The sequence below is a fragment of the Sapajus apella genome, unplaced genomic scaffold (assembly GCF_009761245.1).
Source record: "Sapajus apella isolate SASKATOON/1434 unplaced genomic scaffold, GSC_monkey_1.0 scaffold25, whole genome shotgun sequence".
NCBI classification, from domain to species: Eukaryota; Metazoa; Chordata; class Mammalia; order Primates; family Cebidae; genus Sapajus; species Sapajus apella.
The window spans coordinates 18,880,564-18,903,750 of record NW_022436965.1 but is presented as its reverse complement, the minus strand read 5'-3'; the positions used below and the strand labels follow the sequence as shown (position 1 = coordinate 18,903,750).

Here is a 23,187-nt window from a genome sequence, read left to right as displayed (position 1 = left end):
TGGCACTAATTAAAGTTTAGTATCTTTCCCTTGATTCATCCGATTCACTGAAAAAATATTAAATATTAAATGCATACTACTCGCTAGTTACGGTTTATACATGACATACAATGTGAAAAATCATAGGAAATAGTACAAATGGATACTTTAAAATCAGATCTCAATTCTGTCTAAAGAGAATCCAAATTATTTGGCTCACTGCCACCTGAGAGCAGCTGCTGAAATTTTAGACACAGTTCCCAGGAGAGACACCAGCAAACTTAAGGCTTGGAACTTTAACCCCCTTTTGCTGACAGAGGCATCACTGTAACATACCTCTTGAGTTTTGTGAGCTCATTTAGTTATTTTTCTGTTGAAAGCTGATTTCAATCTAAATGAGTCCACATACTACACAGATATGATACAGAGGATCTGAAACTTTCTTCTGAGGGTACTAGGCTGGAGAGATGCGCTTTTCCATTGTGTCATGTAAGTGCACAGATTTCAGTTTTCTCTATTAACACATTGAATTCCTTATTAACACTGAATTTCCTTTCTGTTCCCCTAGTTATAATCTCTAATATGATGCCTGCAAGTTTTATCTTGGGTGACACCTAGCGGTTTCATGTTGTCATGAGAACACGGAGGAGGCTTTGAAGTTCTAGCTAACAGGCCGGAGGGGTGAGGGTTGAGCTTGTTTTTGCATCTTTACCCTGGTCAAATAGTCATGTGAGAAAAATGATTTAGGGTTCACGGCAATTCAGATTGTTCCACTTCCTACTTGTAAAAAAGAGCTTATATTTGTGCTCGCACTTCATTGCTGGAATGTTAAAAATCTCTGGAAGAGAGGGCTATGTTCTTTCAAGTGGGTGTGATTATAGTTTCTGTCCCTTCTTTGGAAACTATGGAGGTGTTACAAACCAACACTAAGAGGGAAGGAAGAGAAACAATGTCCAAAGTTCTCATTCCCTGGCCACAGCAGAGAAAACTATGGAGATTTTTAGATAGTAAGAAGCCAGTGATTCACTTTTTTTTTCTGTCTGGTTTGAACTTGTGCTTATTTAAAAGCAAAATGAAAACCAGAATTTGACATTCCAGATTTGAAACCCATTTCAAAATCATTATATAACAGAATCGATTGTGGTTCAGCAGTTATTTATCTTACTCTTGTCTTTTCTTTTTTCTCCACCCATAGATTATAAAATATTGGATAGAGTCAAAGGAATTCCCAAAGAACAGAGGGAACCAATTCATTATGTCTTTCTTCTTAAATTTTAAATTCAGAAAAGCACAGAAAATAATATAGCAAATATTTGTGTGTCCAGATTTTCTTTAATAAAAAAAAAAAAGAAAATATTATGGAAAAAGTTGATTTAATTTTTTTCTTCATTCTAGTTTTATTCTCCATCACCATGATGCATGCGGTATTTATCCTCCTATCCAATTGTGTTTAAAAATATACTTTATATCAAAAATATTGTTTTTCACCCAACAAAAATACTATTCAATATGTATTCTAAATTGTATGATAATTGTCATACCACAAATATCATTCTGCAATTTTTTCATAATTTTTCTATAGCTACCCATGTTTAGATATACAATCTTAGTCCATTATTTTTATTGCTATTTCCATTATATGAAGAGATCACAATTTACTTAATGTTAGAAATTTTTTTCAACTGCTTTTCTATCAAAACAAAGTAGTGAAAGCATTTTTAGAATGGTGGGGTAAGGACTTCTGCTGTACAGAAAGCATGGCTGCAGGGGCCTCAGGAAACTTTCATTCATGGCAGAAGGGGAAGCAGGCACATCTTACACGGCTGGAGCAGGAAGAAGAGAGAGAAAGGAGAGAGAAAGGGAAGGTGCTACACACTTTTAAACAACCACATGTTATAAGAACTCACTATCATGAGAACAGCAAGGGGGAAACCCACCCAACAACCCAATTACCTCCCACCACAGCCCTCCTCCAACGTGAGAATTATAATTTGTCATGAGATGTGGGTGGGAACACAAATCCAAACCGTTATCATTCTGCCCTTGGCCCCTCCCAAATCTTATGTCCTTCTCATATTGCAAAATACAATCATCCCTTCTCGACAGTTCTCCAAAGTCTTATTTCAACATTAATGCAAAAGTCCAAAGTGTCATCTGAGACAAGGCTAGTTACTTCGGTATATGAGCCTTAAAAATCAAAAACAAGTCAGTAACGTCCAAGATACAATGGTGGTATATACAGGCATTAGTTAAATACTTCCTTTCCAAAAGGGAGAGATCAGTCAAAACAAAGGGGCTACAGGTGCCATGCAAGTCCAAAACCCAGCAGGGAAGTCTTTACATTTTTGTTGTTGTTGTTTGTTTTAGTTTTTTTGTTTTTTGAGATGGAGTCTTGCTCTGTCACCCAGGCTGGAATGTAGTAGTTCAATCTCGGCTCATGGCTTGGCTCACTGCAACCTCCACCTCCCAGGTTCAAGTGATTCTCCTCCCTCAGCCTCCTGAGTAGCTGGGATTACAGGTGTGCACCACTATGCCTGGCTAATTTTTGTGTTTTTAGTAGAGATGGGTTTTACCATGTTGGTCAGGCTGGTCTTGAACTCTTGATCTTGTGATGTACCCGCCTCAGCCTCTCAAAATTCTGGGATTACAGGTGTAAGCCTCCATGCCCAGCCCAATCTTTAAATCTTAAAGCTCCAAAATAATCTCCTTTGACTCCATGTCTCACATCCAGGCAACAATAACGCAAGGGGTGAGATTCCAAGGCCTTGGGCGGCTTCGCCCCTGTGGTTTTGTAGGGTATTGTCCCTGAAGCTGCTTTCACAAGTTTGCATTGAGTGCCTGCAGCTTTTCCAGGTGCACTGTGCAAGCTGTTAGTGGATCTACCATTCTGGGATCTGGAGGACAGTAGCCCTCTTCTCCCAGCTCCAGTAGTCAGTGCCCCAGTGAGCACTCTGTGTGAAGGCTCCAACCCCACATTTTCCCTCTGCCCTGCTCTAGTAGAGGTTCTCCATGAGGGCTGTGCTGCCACAGCAGACTGCTGCCTGAACATCCAGGCATTTCCTTATATTCTCTGAAATCTAGGTGTTGGCTTCCAAATCTCAACCCTTGCCTTTTGTGAACCTACAGGCTTAACACCATGTGGAAGCCAACAAGGCTTATGACTTACACTTCTGAAGCATTGGCCTGAAATGTATATGGAGCTTTTTTAGCCACAGTGGAAGCTGTAACAGCTGGGACACAAGAAGCAGCGTCCCAAGGTTGCAAAGGGCCATGGAGCCCTAAGCCTGGCCCTTAAAACCAATTCTTTTCTCCTAGGACTCCAGGCCTGTAGTGGGAGGGGCTGTCATAAAGTTCTCTGAAATGCCTTCAATTCATTTCCCCCATTGTCTTGGCTATTAACTCCAGCCAGGAATTGCAGAATACACTTTCCTCTCAAGTGTATATAGGACATTCTTCAAGATAGATCATATGAGGCCATAAACAAAGCTACAATACATTTAAAAGGATTGAAATCATACAAAGTATGTTGCCTATATAAATGGAATAAAATTGGAAATAGTAACAGAAGGAAATTTTGAAAATACAGAAACATACAAAAATTAAACAGTATACTTAGATAGCCAAAAAGTCAAAAAATAAATCATAGGGCAAATTAGAAAACATATTGAGATAAATGAAAACAAAAACATAACATGCCAAAAGTTATGAAATACAGCTGAATTTGTAAGAGTAAAGTCCCATATTAAGAAAAATCTCAAATTAATGACTTAACTTTTTACCTTAAAAAGCAGAAAAAAGAAGAGAAAACTAACTGCAAACTAACAGAAGGAAGGAAAAAATTAAGATTAGGATTAAATAGAGATTACACCAAGAAGTTAAAATTAAATAAGACTAAAAGTTGGTTCTTCAGAAAAAATAGTAAAACTGACAAATTCTTAGCTAAATTGTCCAAGAAAACAGAAAGAAAACATTAATGACTAAATTTAGTAATGAGAGGCCATTACGACCAGTCTTATAGAAACAGAAAGGATTATAGAATACTCTGAATAATATACGCCAACAAATTAGATAACCTAGATAAGATGAACAAATTTCTGGAGAAAGAGAAGCTATCAACATTTATTCAAGAATTTGAGAAATCTGAATAGATCTATAACAACTAAAGAAATCGAATTAATAATCAGAAACCTTCTCTTAAAGAAAAGCTAAAGATCAAATGGCTTTATTGGTAAATTCTATCAAATGTTTAAAGGACAAATTAACACCAATTGTTCACAAAAGTCTTCCAAAAAAAAAAAAAAAACCCAGAAAATTTGGAGCACACCCCAATTTGTTCTGGGAGGGCAGCATTACCCTGATACCAGAATTAGAAAAAGGAATAACAAGAAAAATACAGACCAATATTCCTTATAAAATAGATGCAAGAAAATAGCAGCAAACTGAATTCAGCAACATGTAAAAAGGATTATATACCATAACCAAGTGGAATTTACTTCAAAAAATGCACTGTTGGCTTAGTATCCAAAAATTAATTAATACAAAATACCAAGTTAATAGAATGAAGGGTAAAAGAGCATTATGAGCATCTTAATAAACACAGAAAAAATTGACAAAACTTAACACTCTTTCATGATAAAAGCACTCAACAAAGAATAGAAATTTCTCAACCTGACACAGGGAATCTACAAAAAAAACTACAAGTGACATCATATTCAGTCATGAAAGACTAAATAATCTCACTACATCTACCTACATCTATAATATTAACATTGTACTAGAAGTTCTAACCAAGGCAATTAGGCAAGAAAAGAAAATAAAAAGTGTCTAGATGGAAAAAGAAACAGTAAAACTACCTTCATTCATAGATGGTAAAATCTTGCATATAGGAAACCACAAAAAAAATTGAAACTAATAAACAAGTTAATCAAGTATTAAGTGTACAATGTCAATATACAAAAATCAATTGTATTTCTATGCACTAGGAATAAAATTCCCAAACAGAAATTTAAAAAAGAATTTTCTTCATAATCACAAAAAAGAATAAAATATTTGGTATACATTTAACAAAAGAAGTGCAAATCTTTTATACTGAAAGCAACGAAATGATGTTAGATGAAAATTAAATAAAACCTAAATAAATAGAAAGACACTTCATTTTCACAGATTAGAACTTAGTATCATTTAGATGGCTGCATTCCCTAAATTAATCTACAGATTTGACACAGTCCCTACTAACATGCCAGCTGCATTTCCTGTAGAAATTGATGTTAGTTCTAAAATGCATATAGAAGTTCAAGGAACTCATGATGGCTAAGACAATCTTGAAAAAGGAAAACAAAGTTTGAAAATTCACACTTCTTTCAAAACTTACCACAAAGTCACAGTAATCAAGATGGTGTGCTACTGGTATAGGAAAAACATGTAGATTAATGGGATTAAATTGAGTTCAGAAATAAGCCATTTTAGTGAATTTATTTTTTACAAAGATGTGAAGACAATGAATCAGGAAAAGAATCATGTTTTTAACAAATAATACTGAGACAACTGAATATCCAGATGCAAAAAAAATAAAATAAAATTAGACCCCTACCTCACACCGTATAATAAAACTAATTCAAAATGAACCAAAGACCTAAATGTAAGGCATAAAACTCTTAACAGAGTTCTAAATTTTTATGATGTTGGGTCAGGGGATGCAGGTAATGTCTTTTTTTGTTGTTGTTGTTATGATACCAAAAACAAAAGCAACAAAAGGAAAAGAATGGCAAATTAAATTTCACTTAAACTTGAAACTTTTGTGCTTCAAGAGACACTGTCAAGAAAATGTAAAGGCAATGCATAGAAAAGGTAGAAATATTTGCAAATTATGTATCGAATAGGAGACTAGCCTCTAGAATATATAAAATTTCACAACTCAAAAACAAAACAACCTAATAATAAAAAGTCATATATTATATAAATCTATTTATATAAAATATCCAGAAACAGAAAGAAGATTAGTGGTTGCCAGGTACTTGGGGGAGAGGGAGGGAGAATGTCTGCTAACAGGTACAGGGTTTCTTTGAAGGTAGTTGAAAATGTTCTAAAATTAGATAGTAATAATGGTTGTATACCTCTGTAAATGTATTTAAAATGATTGAATTATATACTTTGAGAGGATAAAATGTATGCTTTATGAATTATATCTTAATAAATCTATTATAAAAAGTGCTGCAAATAACATCCTTCCCCATGTCTCTCAGTGCGTCGATTGTATACATGTTTATACACTCTATGGACCTACAATTGGAAATTCTGAGCTGTAGATTTTCAGTTTTGCTAGAACTTGAAACATTGCTCTACAAACTAGTTTTATGTATTTATAATTCCACCAGTCATGTGAGAAAGTTCAAGTTTCTTTTAACTTTGTCAATATTTGAAATTATCAATTTTATATTATTTTTACTTGTATTTTAGTATTTTTAACTTATTAGCTGGGAAATAATATTTCAGTGGTTTGCATTTTCATAATTTTAAGTAAGATTAAAATCTTGTAAAATATTTATTGCCCATTCAGTTTTCCTTTTCTGTGACTTTTCTATTCTTATCCTTTGCCCAGCTTCTATTGGACTGTTGGTCTGCAGAACTTCCTTTAAGTGCTGGTAACACAGAAACCAGAAACTTCCCTGCCTCTCAATAGTGACAGGTGAGAATTAGTAGTCACTCGGGCAGGCCAGAACATTCTACCACATTCATTCCAGAATGGAATCTTTGAAATATATGGTTGCCATGACAAGTGACAACATTTCAAAGGATTTGCTTGGTTGGTAACTATCTAGACTATTTTACCTTTGGCTAATAGGTAATATACTAGAATTTCTATTTACAACTTTATCTCATGAGTGATTACAGAGAAGTTAAAAATATGTAAGTGAATTTCTATTAATATTTCAGTCAGTCAAATGCTTTTCTTTTTTTCTAATCCTGACCACTTCTTAAAATTTTTGTTCTGTTAAGAGAAAGAACTATGAATATATTAGAAAATTATATTACTACGGGCCCTTATCCGGAAATCTTGCCAAATTTGCCAACTGGAAGAATTCGTCTTTGTCAATTAATCTCCCAAATTCAGACCTTACTAATAAGGGTTCTCTTATTAGTAAGGGTCAGAGAAAGCACAACTATATAGATAAATATATTTATTATAAGGTATTAGTTTACACAATAATAGAAGCTAGGAGGTCCTAGATTCTACTTTCTGCAAGACAGAGACCAGGAGATCCAGTGGTGCAGTTTGAACGCCTGAGAGCAAGAAAGTTGATGATAAAAATTCCAGCCTGGGTCTGAGGACCTGCCAACCAGAGCAGTGAGGACAGCAGATCAGTGTCCCAGCTCAAGTAGAAAACTAAGCATTCTTCTGCCTTCTTGTTTTATTCAGGCCCTCAACAGATGGAAAGATGTTGACCCACATTAGGGAGTGTCATCAACTATACTCAGAACACCAATATAAATGCTAATCTCTTTTGAAAATACCCTCACAGACATACCCCAGAATGTTTACCAGATATCTGGGCATCCTACAGCTCACTCAATTTGACACATAATATTAACTAACCATCATGAGTTCCCACTTTGAAAATTTAGCAACCATATATATATCCTTAATCCATATTTAATCTCCAAATAAAGTCAATAACAAGCTCATAATTCCATCTAACATGTAACTATGTAACATATGTCCTGCATACAACTAAAAATGCACTAAACCCTTCTCAGAGGAGGAGATAAAGTCCCTTTGTGAGGTTTACTCTCTTCCTTAATGTCCTGTAACTTAAATACTATGTTATAACAATACTTACATACTAGAATAAGAAGTCAATGCATTTTATACTATGTGATAAGAGAATAAGAAAAAAATTTGATATCTAATATACACACACAGAAATGTATTTAGAGCAAAATTAAGAGGAAATACTCAATTATAGTCCTCATTTCTGCACTGATCACAGCATCATAATGGGTATTTTTAAATCCCTTTTTTCTACTACCCATTCTGTAGTTCCTTTGCTTTCATTATGCACCTCAGCTGGTTGTGGTTCTTTAAATACTAAAGTGACCCAAGAAAGGTCTGGGTCATTAGTAGTCCCACCTGGATTTGATGGTTGTAGTTTTCCATTGATCTTAGTCACAGGACACAGTAATACTAAGAGACACACTAAGGGATATTTCTTATTGCAGACACTTTTCCTTACCTACACTATGGAATAGTAGTCCAATTTCTCTTTGGTAGTCTGGGTCAGTCAATCCAGCCAGCACCATAACTCTCTACTTAGCCTATTGACTCAGAAGCACAAAGAGACCAAGATGGCCAGGTGGCAGTCTTAACTTCTAGTTCAACTGAATTATTGTTGTGTCTCCTGATGGAAGAATTCTTCCCTCCAGAACAGAGATCTCTAAGCCAGCAGAGCATATGTCACAGGAACAGGAAGCTACTGGGTCACTAAGGATATTAGTGAGTAGTGCAACTCCTATTTTTATCCCTTAATCCCTAGACCCAGGAATCCTGGTTACAGGAGAAATAGCAGTATAAATTGAACATATTCAGAACATATTCAGTTTTCTGGAGAACCTTGCCCCAGCCCTTCCAGGTACTGTCAGCTAGCTGGTAATATAACTGAGTCTTCAAAAGGTCATTCCACCACTCTATCAAACAAGTGGCTTTAGGATGGTGGGGAACATGGTAAGACCAGTGAATTCCATGAGCATAAGCCAATTGCCTCACTTCTTTTGCTGTGAAGTGAGTTCCTTGATCAGAAGCAATGCTGTGTGGAATAACATGATGGAGGATAAGGCATTCTATAAGTCCATAAATGGTAGTTTTAGCAGAAGCACTGCATGACTGGAAGGCAAATCCATATCCAGAGTAAGGGTCTATTTCAGTAAGGACAAAATGCTTCCCCTTCTACCATGGAAGCAATCTAATGTAATCAACCTGCCACCAGGTAGCTGGCTAATCACTCTGGGCTATATCAAGGACTCAGTGTTTTTCTCTGCTACCGGTATATTGGGCACTCAGTAGTGGCGATAGCTAGGTTATCACTGATAAATGAAAGCCCATGTTGCTGGACCCATACATAACTTCCATCCCTGCCACTATGATTACTTTGCTCATGAGCTTATTGGGTGATGACAACAGTGACTGGAGAAATAGCCTAAATGGTATCTACAGAATGGGTCATGCTATCCACTTGACTATTCAAATAATCCTCAGCTGAGATCACTCTTTGGCGAGTATTCATATGGAACACAAATATCTTCAAACTTTTCGCTCATTCAGAGATGTCTATCCACATATCTCTTTCTCAGATTTCCTCATCAATTTTCCAATCACATTCCTTCTAAGTTTCTGACTGTCTAGGAAAATCATTGACCACAGTCCATGAATCAGTATATAATCACGCATCTCGCCATTTCTCCTTCCAATCAAAGTAAAAAATCAGATTCAGTGCTTGAAGTTCTGCCTATTGGGAGAATTGAACTGCTTGAGATTGTGCCCACTGGGACTATTTCTCTTGACCATTGTCCTTCAGAGATGTCCCAAATGGGGGCTATAGGGATACAGTGATTCACTTTCAAGTTGTGCCTGTATATTATGCAGAACCATCCATAAACCAGGCTGAGTGTTTCTTCCTCTGTCAATTGATCGTAGGGAACTCCCCATGAGGCCATAGTTGCAGGCTAAGAAAGAGAAGGTAGAGTCGCAGAAGGAAGGATCATGGGCTTTTGGCTACTTCTTTACGTAATTTATTTGTACCTTCAAGACCAGCTCAGGCCTGATCACGCATATATATCACTTCCAGTTGATGATCACTTCCAGTAGTACTGCTGTGCACACCCAACTTTATGGCTTGGTGGACTGAATAACACCCAATTCATGATGAGCAGTTCAGGACACATGGTAACTTGGTGTCACATGGTCATTCAGTCTCTACTATGGCCTAGTAGCATGCCAAGGGCTGTTTCTACAAAAAAAGACTAATTATCTGAAGAAGACAGTAAGGCTTTGCTCCAAAAATCCTGGGGGCTTGCACTTCAATTCACCTGTAGGGACCTACCAAAGGCTCCAAAGAGCATCATTATCTGCCACTGATGTAACAAGCACCATTGGATCTGCTGGATTCTATTGTCCAATACCCGAGCAGATTGTACAGCAGCCTGGGCCTGTTTCAGAGTCATCTTCTATTATGGGCTCCATTCAAATTAGCAGCTTTTTAGGTCACTTGGTTAATGGGTTGGAGTAACACACCCAAATGAGAAATATGTTGCCTAAAATATATAGAGGACCATTGGGGATTCTGCTTCTTTTTGGATTTTAGGAGGTGTCAGATGCAACAAGTTACCTTTAACCTTAGAAGGGATATCTCAACATGCTCCACACTACTGGACCCCTAGAAATTTCACTGAGATAGAAAGGCCCTGAATTTGTGTCAAATTTATTTCCCACCCTCTGGCACACAGGTGTCTTGCCAGTAAGTTTAGAGTGTTGCTACTTCTTGTTCAGAAGGTTCAGTAAGCATAATGTCATCAACATAATGGACCAGTGTGATGTTTGTGGATGGGGAAGTGATCAAGATTCCTGAAAACTAAACGATGACATAAAGCTGGAGAGCTGGCATGTCCCTGTGGTAGAAAAGTGAAGGTGTATTGCTGGCCTTGCTGGCTTAAGACAAACTGCTTCATGTGCACCTTACTGAAAGGGATGGAGAAAAAAGCATTTGCCAGATTAATAGCTGCATCCAAGGTACCAGGGAATATGTCAATATACTCAAGCAATGAAATCACACGTGGTACTGCAACTGCATTTAGAGTTGCCACCTGGTTAAGTTTATGATAATCCACTGTCATTCTCCAAGATCTATCTTCTTTACAGTCCAAATAGGTAATTTAAATGGGGATGTGGTGGGAATCACAACCCCTAAATCATTTAAGTCCTTGATGTTGACACTAAACTCTGCAATCCTTCCAGGAATGCAGTATTGCTTCCAACTTACTGTTTTCCTAGGTAGAGGCAGTTCTTGTGGCTTCTACTTGGCTTTTCTCACCTCACTCCACAGCTCTGGCAACCAGTATGTGGATTCCACTAGCTAATCAGTATGTCTATTCCAATTATGCATTCTAGAACTGAGAAAATAACCTCAGTTATAACAAATAACTCTGTAATAACCCAAGATTGATCTGGGGACTCACTGAACCTAATGTGAGAAGGACCTGAGCTACACTCCTTTGACATCCTGACCTCCCTAGTTCCCTACTCTGACTAGAGGGACATAATGCCATTTTGGGTGTCCTGGAAGCATTGTCAGTTCAGAACCATTGTCTAGTACTCCCCAAAAGGTCTGATTATTTCCTTTCTCCAAGGCACACTTACCCTAGAAAGGCCATAGGTCCCTTTATGGCAATCTGGGAGAAAGACTGACAGTATAAATTTTGGTAGTATACTAAGGTCCTTTTTCAAAGGGACCCAGCCTCCCCTTCACTCAATGAGTTCTGGGTTTTGTAAGCCAGCTTAAGTCTGGAAAATGATTGACGGATCATGACTCAATTTTTTAATTCATGTTAGATTTTTTTCCACTTCACCTAGAACTTTTCTACGTACACAAATCAAATGAGAATTTAATAGGCCTCCTATCTGTTTAACTTCTAAGAACATTATGATCAACTAGCCAATACCTTAGCTTCACAAGGGTCAGACTATTTTGACTGCTGCTTTGACTTTTTGTCGTTCATTAAGGCAACCACACTCATCTTTCCATTGGCTGTCGAGCTTGCCTCTTTGCCCCTGCTACTCTGAAATCCAATTATTCTCATCACATTTACATTTCCCTATTCAGTGGCTGCAATTTCCACTAGAGAAGGGTTTGATCTGTAGAGAAGAGCAAGCACAGAGCTCCTCAAGGATGCTGAAACTTTCCTCACAAATTGCTTGCTGTAGTGGTGAAAGGTGTGTCTTCTGGACACTCCCAGTGTGAGGGACTAGGTCTCAAATGACAAATTCACTCTACCATTCCAATCTCCTTTGAATATCTTTTCTACATTAAGCCAAGGCAGTTCTGGCATTTTTAACTTTCTCCTCGTGGGCCACTTTTTGTCCATGTTTCAGCCAATCAACCAAACAAGTAGTTAGAGCCATTTCTAACTCCCTGAGCTGCACCATTAAATGCAGAATCTCTGCTTAGTGAGCCTATATCAGTAAATTTGGCCTAATTCAACTTTTTGTTTCTTCCACCATTATCCTAGACCTTTAATATCCATACTACACAGGTCCCCTGGATTTCTGCTTGTAGAAATAAGAAAACTCAAGTCATTCTTTTGGAGTGTAGCACATTTCTTCATGGGTCACACTTTGTACCTGGACTTTAGGGACCTTCTGGAACTTGAGTCTAGTTGTAGGTCTAGAAGCAAAGAAGAGTGGTGGAAGTGGGTCCCCTAAAAAGACTCAGCATTATCTTGCTTGGCAGGGGAGGCAATTAGTTTCCTCTGGCAATGTAGGGTAGAGACACACACACACACACACACACACACACACACACACACACACACACACTATACCAATTATTTTATCAAGGGGAAAACTTTAGATCTGTCCTAAAATTTCTTTATGTATTTAATCCTGTGATAATTTTTAAGATAATTCTGCTAAAGCAAAGTCTTTGATAGGGTAGGCTAGTAACATACATTTACTAAAATGGGAGATACTCAAAAACAGCAAGGAAAGTACTCCAGTTATGAAATAACAGCTGAATTGTATGGAAATATGACATATCTGGAATAGGGCTTTTGTTCACGTTTGGACCCAGAGATACCTCCCTGGGTAGATGACTGATGCTTTTCCTGGGCGATAGGAATGTGAGGAAGGCAAGGTGAGTAGCTTAGATGGAGACAGGGGAATGGAATGCACACACTAAGTAAGGCTTCTTTGGTTCTGGTTTTGAACCAAAGATAAGCTGGTGAAGCTGAATTAAACAAGGATCACACAAACAAGCTGTTGTTGCATGCAGGTGGACCAGGGTGGAGGCGGCCAGTTCTGCAGTAGCTCTAAAGTTGCCAGGGTGGAATAACTGGGGAAAAGTAGAGCTAAAAGAGCAAATTTACATACACAATGCTGGATCAAGAGGAGAATTCCTCCAAATGTCAGTTCAGAGTAATTGACAGTGCAAATATTTGATTCGGAAGTAGCCCATCTTATTCTAATGAGCAATAATTCTGAAAGAATCAATACAGCATGTAAACAAAGATTTTACAAGAAAAAAGTAGACAAGTAACAACATCAATGACAATTAAAAACTGGAAAAATATCAAACAGCAGATGAAAAACTTTTTTTAAATTCATTGGAGCTATTTTATCTATAAAATGTGATCTCAAAGGAGAGATATAAGAATTTAGTAAAGAAATGGTGCAGCTCAGGAAAAAAGTAGAGTGTTGAAAATACTCTGAAAGGGCCAAAAGAATGTTGAAAACAGTGCATAGAAAGTGAATACTGCTAAAAATGTGCTAAAGTGAATTAAGGGCCAGATTGAGGTAAACTAGAAAGATTTTTGAAACTAGATAAAATGTAAGCATTACTGATATCACCAAAGAAGAGAACCAAATTAATAGAAGAAAATATGTAAATAAATTTTAATAAAATGTTCCATGAACATAGATTCAAAAGCAGACTATGTCCCTAGAAAAATTAAGTCAATCAATAATGAGCTCTTTCCTTGTAAAGTTACTTAGTTTCAAAAATAAACAAAGAATCCTTTGGAAATCCAGAGAGGGAAAAAGTGTTTCATTTGATCTACATAGGAGAAAAAAAAAGTAGCTAACTCTAGCTTTTTTCCACAACAAAGCTAGATGATAATCAAACAATGTCTGTAAAATCCTTGTGAAAACATTATACCTCAAGAATATCATATGCAGCCAAACTTTAACTCAGTGTAACAGTTTTAATGTGAAAAAAATCAAGGAATATGATTCTTATGAGTATCTCCTAAATAAAGTCAAAGACAATGAACTTTAGCTCAACAAGATATGAATGGAGAAAGTCTGGCAATATGCACAGAATCTATTTAGATGAAGGGCTAAGACATGAAAGAAGTAGGGTTATTCTTACAGAACTGAATATAAATATTATACATCTTGAAAGTATAAAAATGATGTACCTAATAACAATTATAACAAAAATAAAAGGGGAAAGTTAATAAACACATTGATTTCATTTTTTAAACCTAGGTGTTATTAAGGCAAACAAGCACTATAAATACAACTGCATAAACGTTTCATTAAGTAAAGTAATTAAATCAACTAAAATTGTATGAGGAGTGACAGAGACAAGAAAATAGAAATGAACTAATTTCATCTTTGCTCCTAGTTGGGAATCAACAGATTCTAAAGCTTTGAGGAATAAATTATTATAAGAAGTTATTATAATCCCAAACATCATTACAACAGGAATATTAATCTTTTTATTAAAGAAACACACAAAAACACCACATCACACACATTCAAAGGGGAAAAACACCAAATAATAAAATATTTAACAACAACAAAGGCATATACAAAATATAGTGACAAAATCTGTTATGTAATAAATGATAATGGATTGAAATCATGTAGAAAGAGAAATAAATATGGTAAAATTACTAATAAAGTCCAGCAATATGCTACATACTAGAAACACTTATAAAACAAAGTATCTCGAAAAGGTTGCAAATAAACAGATAGAAAAAAGGTATACCAAAAAAATAATAAACAACCACAAAGTAGGTGTTGGGATTTTAATGCAGACAAACTAAAATTTCAGGCTTTAAATTCAGCTTTACAGCAGTAAACGTGATTTTTTTTTTTTTGAAAATGTATCACATTATGAGAAAGTTTATAATCCATTATGATGATAAAATAATTATGAAAATCTATGTGGTAATAAGAATTCTAAGACGGCTCCCAATATTCTTGTCCCCCTAGTATCCACGTCTTGTATCAATCCCCCCACCTGAAGCTGAAATACTAAGAAAGGAAGGTTATGCGATGAAGCTCTGAATATGGTGGGAAATCATTCTCATGATTATGTTATATAACATGGAAGAAAGAATTGTACAGCTCTAATTAAGGTTACTAATCAGTTATCTTTGAGTCAAAGGAAGAGTATTTGAGTGTTCTGAATTACTCACATGAGCCTTTTAAGTCTGGGTCTGGACGCTGGAGACAGAAGTCAGAGATTGGTAGCGTGAGATGGCTTCTGGAACCGGTCACATGGCAAGAAACTGCAGACAGCTTCTAGATGCTGAGTGTTACCCTCAGCCACAGCCTGAAAAAGAATAGAGTCTTCAATCTGACTGCCTCAAACAATTGAATTTTGACAACAATCTAAGTGACCTTGAAAGAGAACTCTGAACCTTAAATGAGATAGCACTCCCAGGTGACATCTTGAGTCCAGCTGTGTGAGACCCTGAGCAGACTACACTAAACTGAGACTGAACCTTCTGACCTACAGACACTGAAATAATAAGTAGGTATTTGCAAGCCATTAAATCTGTGATAAATTGATGCATAGCTATAGATAATTAACACAATCCTCATACTATAATATACCATAGTGCCATCCAAATTGATAGAGCAAAACAAAACTATAGGAAAGCTTCTGGTTTATGTACTAATACATGATACTTTTTTGCAGCATTAGTAATGGAAGACTTTAATTCATCTGTCAACAAGTCAACAAGGAATCCAAAAACAGGTAAGACTTTTAGGACATATAGATAGCAATAGGAGGAGGTATTTTTGTGTCTATGTGTTTGTATGAGTGACAGATGACAGAGAGAATCCTGTATATCATTCTGTATCTATGATAAAAAAGAATGTACCTTTTTTCCCCCAATACCTGTACAACATTCACAAAAGTAACCATATGTTAGGCTAGAAATTTCTGTATAAATTCCTAAAAGTAGAAATAGAAGACATATTCTGATTACAGTGCAAAAAATTAGAAACTAACAATGAATTCATAAAACAAGCGAAAAACAACCTACCACTTGTCAAGTAAATTTTCTATTTTAAACAATGCATGGATCAAAGAAAAATTAATAAGTAATTACATAGTATTGATAATACTACGTATCAAACCCTATAGTATACAACCAAAGGGGTCACAGAGAAAAATTCATAGCCTTTAATACTTAGAAAAATAAACCAGAAAAGAATGAGAATATAATGAAATCAAGTATCCAAAGCAAGAAGTTATAAAAATAAAACAAAATAAATCTAAGGAAGGCAGAAAGAAAATGACACATATAAAGATGAAGTTGAATGTTTAAATTCAGGAAGAGAAAAATAGTAGGACTAATAAATTCAAAATCTTATATTTTGTTCATAATGAAACGGGCATTCTAATATTTTTCCCCAAATCTATATTCCTGCCCTAATTATGTGGAAAACAATCAAATAAATCCAAATTGAAGTACATTTTACAAAATACACAACCAGTGCTCTTCAAAACTGTCAAGGTCATAAACAAAGAAAGATTGCAAAACAGTTAAGAGACCAAAGGAAACCACGGAGACATGCTGACTAAATGCAACATGGAATCCTGGACCAGGTCCTAGAACAAAAAGAGCATATTAGTGGAAAAATAGGTGAAATCCAAATAAAGTCTGAATTTTAGTTAATGTAATTGTACTAATGTTAATTTCTTAGTTTTGAAAAAATGTGCTATGATTATATAAGATGTTAGTTAACATTGGGGGGAACTAATTGAAGGATATAGGAGAATTTACTGTCTTTGCAACTTCCCTATAGACCTGAAATATTCCAAAGTAAAAAGTTTATTATTTAAAAAAAAAAAAAGATCTAGAAAATCTAAATATAACAATTAAAAAGAAGACACAAAATAATTATCAAAGGGCTACCTCCTCCAAACAAGCAAAGAAACACATAACAGGCTCTAAAAATTTCATAAGGCAATTTATCAATCATTTCAGTAACTGATAACTCAACTTCTAATTAAACTATTTTGATAACATTGAAAAATTTAAAAGCCCCTCATACTCTTTCCCATGAAGTTATAATTCAAACAAAATTATATTTTCCCTTCTGATTTTAATATATGCATTTATTTCTATTTTCAAATAATATTTGATGATACTTCCAGAAATGGTAAATGACCATGGTAGTAATGATAATCTTTGTTGTATTCTATACCTTCATAAGAATGCTTCTGATTGTTTTTTTAATTACACCTGGTACTGACTTTTTTTACTATCACATTAATATATGAACTACATATCCATTGTATTTTAAAATGTTATCAAGTTTATATTTAAAATCTTATGAATTTTGAACTCAAAAATTATTGTGTAGGGTTTCTTCTTTAGCGATTATAGATTCTCTTTTATTGAACCACCCTCTGTGTAATAAATACTACTTGGGTATAGTGTTTTAATCTTTTAAAGTGCTGCCATATGCCTGAACCCAGGAGGCGGAGGTTGCGGTGAGCTGAGATCACGCCATTGCACTCCAGCCTGGGTAACAAGAGTGAAACTCAGTCCCAAAAAAAAAAAAAGTGCTGCCATAGTCTGCCTGCTAATCTTTTTGTTAAGTGTTGTCCAGTAATACTCATAGTAAATTTGTCTTTAGTTTTAGTGCATGTGTGCATGTCCTTGTTGAGTTTGACATCAAGGTCATAGTAGCTTCAGGTTTGGAAATAAGGTCCCATTAAGATGATAAGAGGCTATGCTCATTCCCTTTTAACTAGTCTCCTTCTTTCTGGCTAGTGACTAATCTCCAGATTCTGCAATATGGCATGAAATGGCATCACATGGTAAGTGATATTCTATAAAGATGTCAACATAACTAAAATCTCTTGGAAAAAATAAACTTTTTACTGTCTCCATTATAAGGATGTTACAAGTAATGTTTAACATATGTGTGTGGGGTAGAAAGGGCGAAAAAAGGCAATTTGGTTAAAAATTGTTTTTACCTTGTATGTCCCTGCACCGCAATTTCTTCCTCACTTTCTCATGTTCCTGTAAATGACCTTCAGTACTAATTCAAAAGGATGAAACATTTTACCCATCCTACTATTTATCCCACTCACCCTCCATCAACTGACTGGTCTCTAGGATAGTCTCCTCACTCATATTTTCCCTTCCATCATCCCTGTGGAAACTCTTTCCACCAAATTGAAGCCCTTTCTAAATAGCCTCTGATTGAATGATATTATTCCCTTATTTGAGAACCATTCTAAGTTTGCATTTTTCCTTTTCCATTTGTCTTATTGTTTTCTAGGCCTGTGGCAGATTTCTTGTCTTTGATCTCTTGAGAGCAGAGACTGTGATTATTCATCTTTGTGTTCTCTGCAGTGTGTAGCAGAATATTGTCTTGGTGGATACTCTTCAGTAGTTTTTCAAAATTGTATTAAAATTATGAACCTCTAATAGACTCTACCATTATTTTAATTTACATCAAAATTAACAAAGAAGAAATAGTGGAGGACTATCATAAGAAAATATGTAATCTCTCTTTAGAAAAGAAATGCTTCAGTGTGAATATTAAAACTTCTCCAGACTGTTTTTTTATAATCCTTAGGTCAAAGTCACTGACAATTAAAGCAAAACTTTGATAACGTTTAGTGGACAAATTGATTTTTCCAGTCAGGACATCATAAGAGTCATTAATAAAACCACGTTCTATTAAACAGGGTCTTTTAATCTTTTCCCATTTGCATAGTCCAAAGAGTCAGGCAGATGCAGTTTAGAATTTCACTCATTCAATAGTTCATTCATTTATTCAACAAATATTTATTGAGAATCTACTACGCATTAAATATTATGCTATCTTTTTGAGAAACAAAGTAGAATAAAATCCAAACACTAGCCCCAAATTGCTTATAATCCAATGGGAGAGATTTTTAAAATTCAGCAGTTAGAAACTGCTATAAGTTATGAAGAAGTTACAATATTCAGAAAATGATGGAAGTACATTTGAAGGCACATTCAAATATGACTTTGGGCCAGAGAAGATTTGAGCTGAACTTTGAAGCATGAGTAGAATGCCTAGATGAAGGTGCAGTACATTCCAGGAAGAGGAAACAGCACCTGTAAAGTCGGAGAAAGAAAAAGCAACATACATTTGTAGAATTATAGATTTTAGCTATGGTTTTCCAGGAAGCAGACTGTAAAATAACAGTGGATGTGCTCTTTGGATGAACACTTGGATTAATAGTGGAGGCAAAGTGTAAGAAGCAGAACTGGGTACAAGGAGGTGTTGAGCTGCAATGCATTTGCAAAACTGGTATCAGCTACTTCTGCAGGGTGCTCTGTAACTGGGCATTTCATCCCAGTTGACCCTCTCTGAGGCAAGGAGGCTTGGTCTTTATTTCCCCATGTCAACTAATCATTAAATGTAGTTTGCCCCCAGAGAGGGGATATGATCTTAGGTAGCGAGGCTCTTTGGCTAAGGGAATTCTCAAGAATACTCATCTAAGAACTCTCAGCTGCCAACACTTCCACAAGCTGAGGAAAGAGTATTTCAATATTGAAATGGAGAGGGGTGGTCTAAACAGAACCCCGCAGCATCTATCTAAGACAAAAAGTGTATCTAGAATGAAGACTAGTCAAGAGGAAATGATAGGAGCTGTGGCTAGAGAGGTAAGCACAGATTTAGTCATGAAAGTTCCTTAAAGCTTTGCTAAAAAGTTCAAAACAGTGGGGACTTATATCAGGAGAGTGGTGTTGCTCCATCAAAATTATAGACGATGAAACACAAAGAGACTCATTATAAGTAACAACAGACATCTGAGTTAAAGGGTATAATTGAGGGCTAATGGTTGTTGGGAACCCCTGCACATGGGTCCAGTGGGCTTGTGTTTCAAAAGTCAAAAACAACAACAAAAACAAAACACAGCATAGTGGGGATCTTCCAGAACATTCAGCTGGGCCTTAAAAGTGACACTGCCCTAGTGGACTGAGTTCTTTATCAGCAGGGCTGTTGGAGGCACCACCTGCCGGGCCAGAATGAATCACCAACAGGAAGGTGACAATAAGTTATTTCATGGATGAACCAAAAAATAAAAATATTTCCCTTAATTCGTCAGCCACCCACAACTCCACAGACACAAAGACAGGGAACATGGGAAAGGGTACAGAGAGGTGTGAGAGAGGGAAATCCCTTCCCCATTCCAACGATAGTAAAAATAGCTAAAACTTATCTAGTACCTATAACATGTTAGGCATACTCTAAGTGCTTTAAATGAATAACTCATTTAATCCCCACAGCAGTCCTATGAGGTAAGTACTATCTTGAAAATGGGGAAACAGAGGCAGAAAGTGACCTGCTCATGGTCACATAGCTAGCAAGTGGCAGAGCCAGGCTATAAACTCGATCCTGGCTGCAGAGTTGCTAGTCTAAGCACCAAGTTATACTGTGTTTACCCTAAAACCAAAGTCCTTGCCTGCTCTAGGGATCAAGGAAGACTTCTGAACAAACAATAACATTGAAGATTTTAAATAAACAGGATTCAGTATTAAGAATAATGATGACGCTGTATTAATAACCAAAAGAGATGGAGAATTTATGAAATCAGACTTAGAATAGTCCATAAGGGAGATGGACATCTATCAGAGAAATATAGGACAAGGAAGTTGGCTGACAAGAGGGACACAGAGCACAGTGGCAGCAGTTATAGGAAAACATAGAACCAAGTCATATATACATACATATACATATATATATGACTTGTATATATATACACATATCTTAGAGACTGAAACTGCTCATTCAAAAAAGTGTCATTAACATTCCTATATCGCATATCCTATTGCTAGGAAGATGCACAGGAAAGTAGTAACAACTGCAGACTCTAGGGATGGAAATTAGGGGACAGGAGCCAAAGAAAGGGAAGACTTGAAGACATTGTTCACTGTTTACACTTTTGTACTGTACAGCACATGCTGTACAGTATTACCTTTTTACATGTTCAAATAAATAAATAAGGTATACTATTTTAAAAGTCCAAAGACATGCTTCTATGAATAATCTAAGTTTTATTGCTGGATCAAACTATATCTATATTTTGATGTAGTCTATATGTATAATCTATCTTTTGCTCTGTAAAGGGGCTATCTACTATGCATGTTTGTAAATGTCCTTCACCCTTAAATCCTCCATTTTGTCTTAATTTTTATTCTTTAGTTTCTTTTAGCCTTTATTTTTATACCATTGAATTGTTTTTCTGTCTCTAAGCCACTGAAAATTCCCCTTTTTTCCCTAGTGTGGGAGGGGAATCCTAATGAATAAATTGAAAGGTATCTTCCTATGTGGATTTGAAGGAATTTTAAAATAGAGACTTGCCCTCAGTTAGAGATGACCACACTAAATTTTGATAGTTGGGTATATACACTGTTAGAGAAGTAGAATAGTCCAAACACAATTATTGCCAATAGAGTGATAAGGAGTTTTGTTGAAAATATAAAGAGCACAGAAAATTTAGAAAGTGCAAAGAGTTAATTGATGGCATTCCAATTACAGAAACTAATTAATTAATTCCATCAATTTGTCTCTACAGGAATAACAGGACTTAGGGAACTAGCTCCTAAGCATGCATAGTAAAACTGTGGTTCTAAGAAAGCAAAGACTGGACTACCATTCCAGGTCTTAATTTGTTTTTCAGAACAGAGTCTACGTTTCTCTTAGCTGTGGAAAAGGTCAACTTCAGAAACCCAATTATATTCAAAAGAATGACACAGACTTAGGTTGGAAATAGGAGTTGCAAGCAGAGAAAAGCAGATAGTCAAATGGCTCACTGGAAACAAAGCATAAACTTGCTTGATGTAGAGGTCAGAATTTGAGTTTAAACTGAGTTCTTGCTAGCACTGAGGCATGTCTGGGCCACTCAAGATAAGGCAGGACTGGCAGGATGGAAGAGCCTGCAGGGAAAGACACCTTCTAGATGAAGCTTATCAAGGTGTATGAATGTGATTCAAAGACGGTGGGCTAGTATGAGAGGTTGATGAGTGATTCTCACTATATTAATAGCACAGTCTAGCTGCTAACTCCTATAAAGACAGGACTGTTGTAAAAGAGAGCAAAACAATAACCATCTAAAATGATGAGGGTGAATTCAGTCACCTGTGACTTTAACTATAAAGGGAGAGCACCTTTTGTGTAGAATCTAGTTCTTTTGATAATGGGTTACAGTAGCCGTGGGACTGTAATTAATAAGCACTAGCAACAGGATCAAAGCTTTTGACAGATGGCAGAGGCAGCAGCAGCTTTTGACTTCAGCAGGGATAGGCAATGTCAACACATCAAATTATAGCAGTAAAGGAGGTATCAGACAAATCTTCAACTACTACAGATAGCTCAGATGATTACACCAAAAATTTTTTAATCTATCCAATTATTTCTGTTTTTCAAAAATATATTAGCTACTTTTAATTATTTACACTTTCCGAGGAACTTTGGAATACACTTGTCAAATTCCATAAGAATTTCTCTTGGCATTTTGATTTAAAACACTGATTTTGTAGATTAATTTATGAATACTTCCTTAAACCATTGTCTTGTCATCAGAAACATGTTTTATTTCTTGATACTTACTTGAATATTTAGTAAAGATTTTTCTTTACTAAAGTGTAAAATGTATGATATGCAAATATATTCTCTCAGTATACGGTTTGTCTTATTTTTCTTAATGGTGTCCTTTGAAGAGCAAAAGGTTTAGTTTTGATCAAGTCCAATTTATCATTTTTTTTCTTTTGTGGGCCATGGTTTTAGCATTGCATCTAAAAAAAAAAACTTTTCTAACCAAAAATGGTCAATATTTCAATATTTTATCCTCTAAAAGTTTTATAGTTTTAGCTCTTACGATTATATTTATGAGCCATTTTATGTAGGTGCAAGGTAAAGTAGAAATTCATCTTATTGCATTAAACATTTATTGTCTCATTCTTATGTTTGTATCATAAAGTCTTGTAGCATTGGCCCACAAGTTTCTAGCTTTCAGAGCTTAAGGAGATTTTCTTCATGAAGTGGAAATATGATTAATTTAAAATGCTTTTATAGTCTTACAAAAAATCGCATCCTCTTATTTTTAAAAGCCATGCAATATAGATTAGAAAAAGAAAGGAGAAACAAAGAAAAAAAGAAAGAGAAAACAAGAAAAGAAAGAAAGAACCACCGTGTAAAGAGTCATC

The 23,187-nt window shown here is 35.8% G+C and overlaps 1 protein-coding gene across 1 annotated transcript in view; it reads left to right on the top strand.

The window, feature by feature from the left end:
- The first annotated feature begins 15,682 nt into the window (after positions 1-15,682).
- The window catches only part of MROH9 (maestro heat like repeat family member 9), a 101,677-nt gene continuing 94,172 nt past the window's right edge, over positions 15,683-23,187 (top strand). Inside the window, exons 1-2 of the mRNA XM_032291119.1 lie at positions 15,683-15,734; positions 17,767-17,813. Of these exons, the coding sequence (XP_032147010.1) occupies positions 15,683-15,734; positions 17,767-17,813 (99 nt within the window). The remainder of the gene's footprint in view (positions 15,735-17,766; positions 17,814-23,187) is intronic.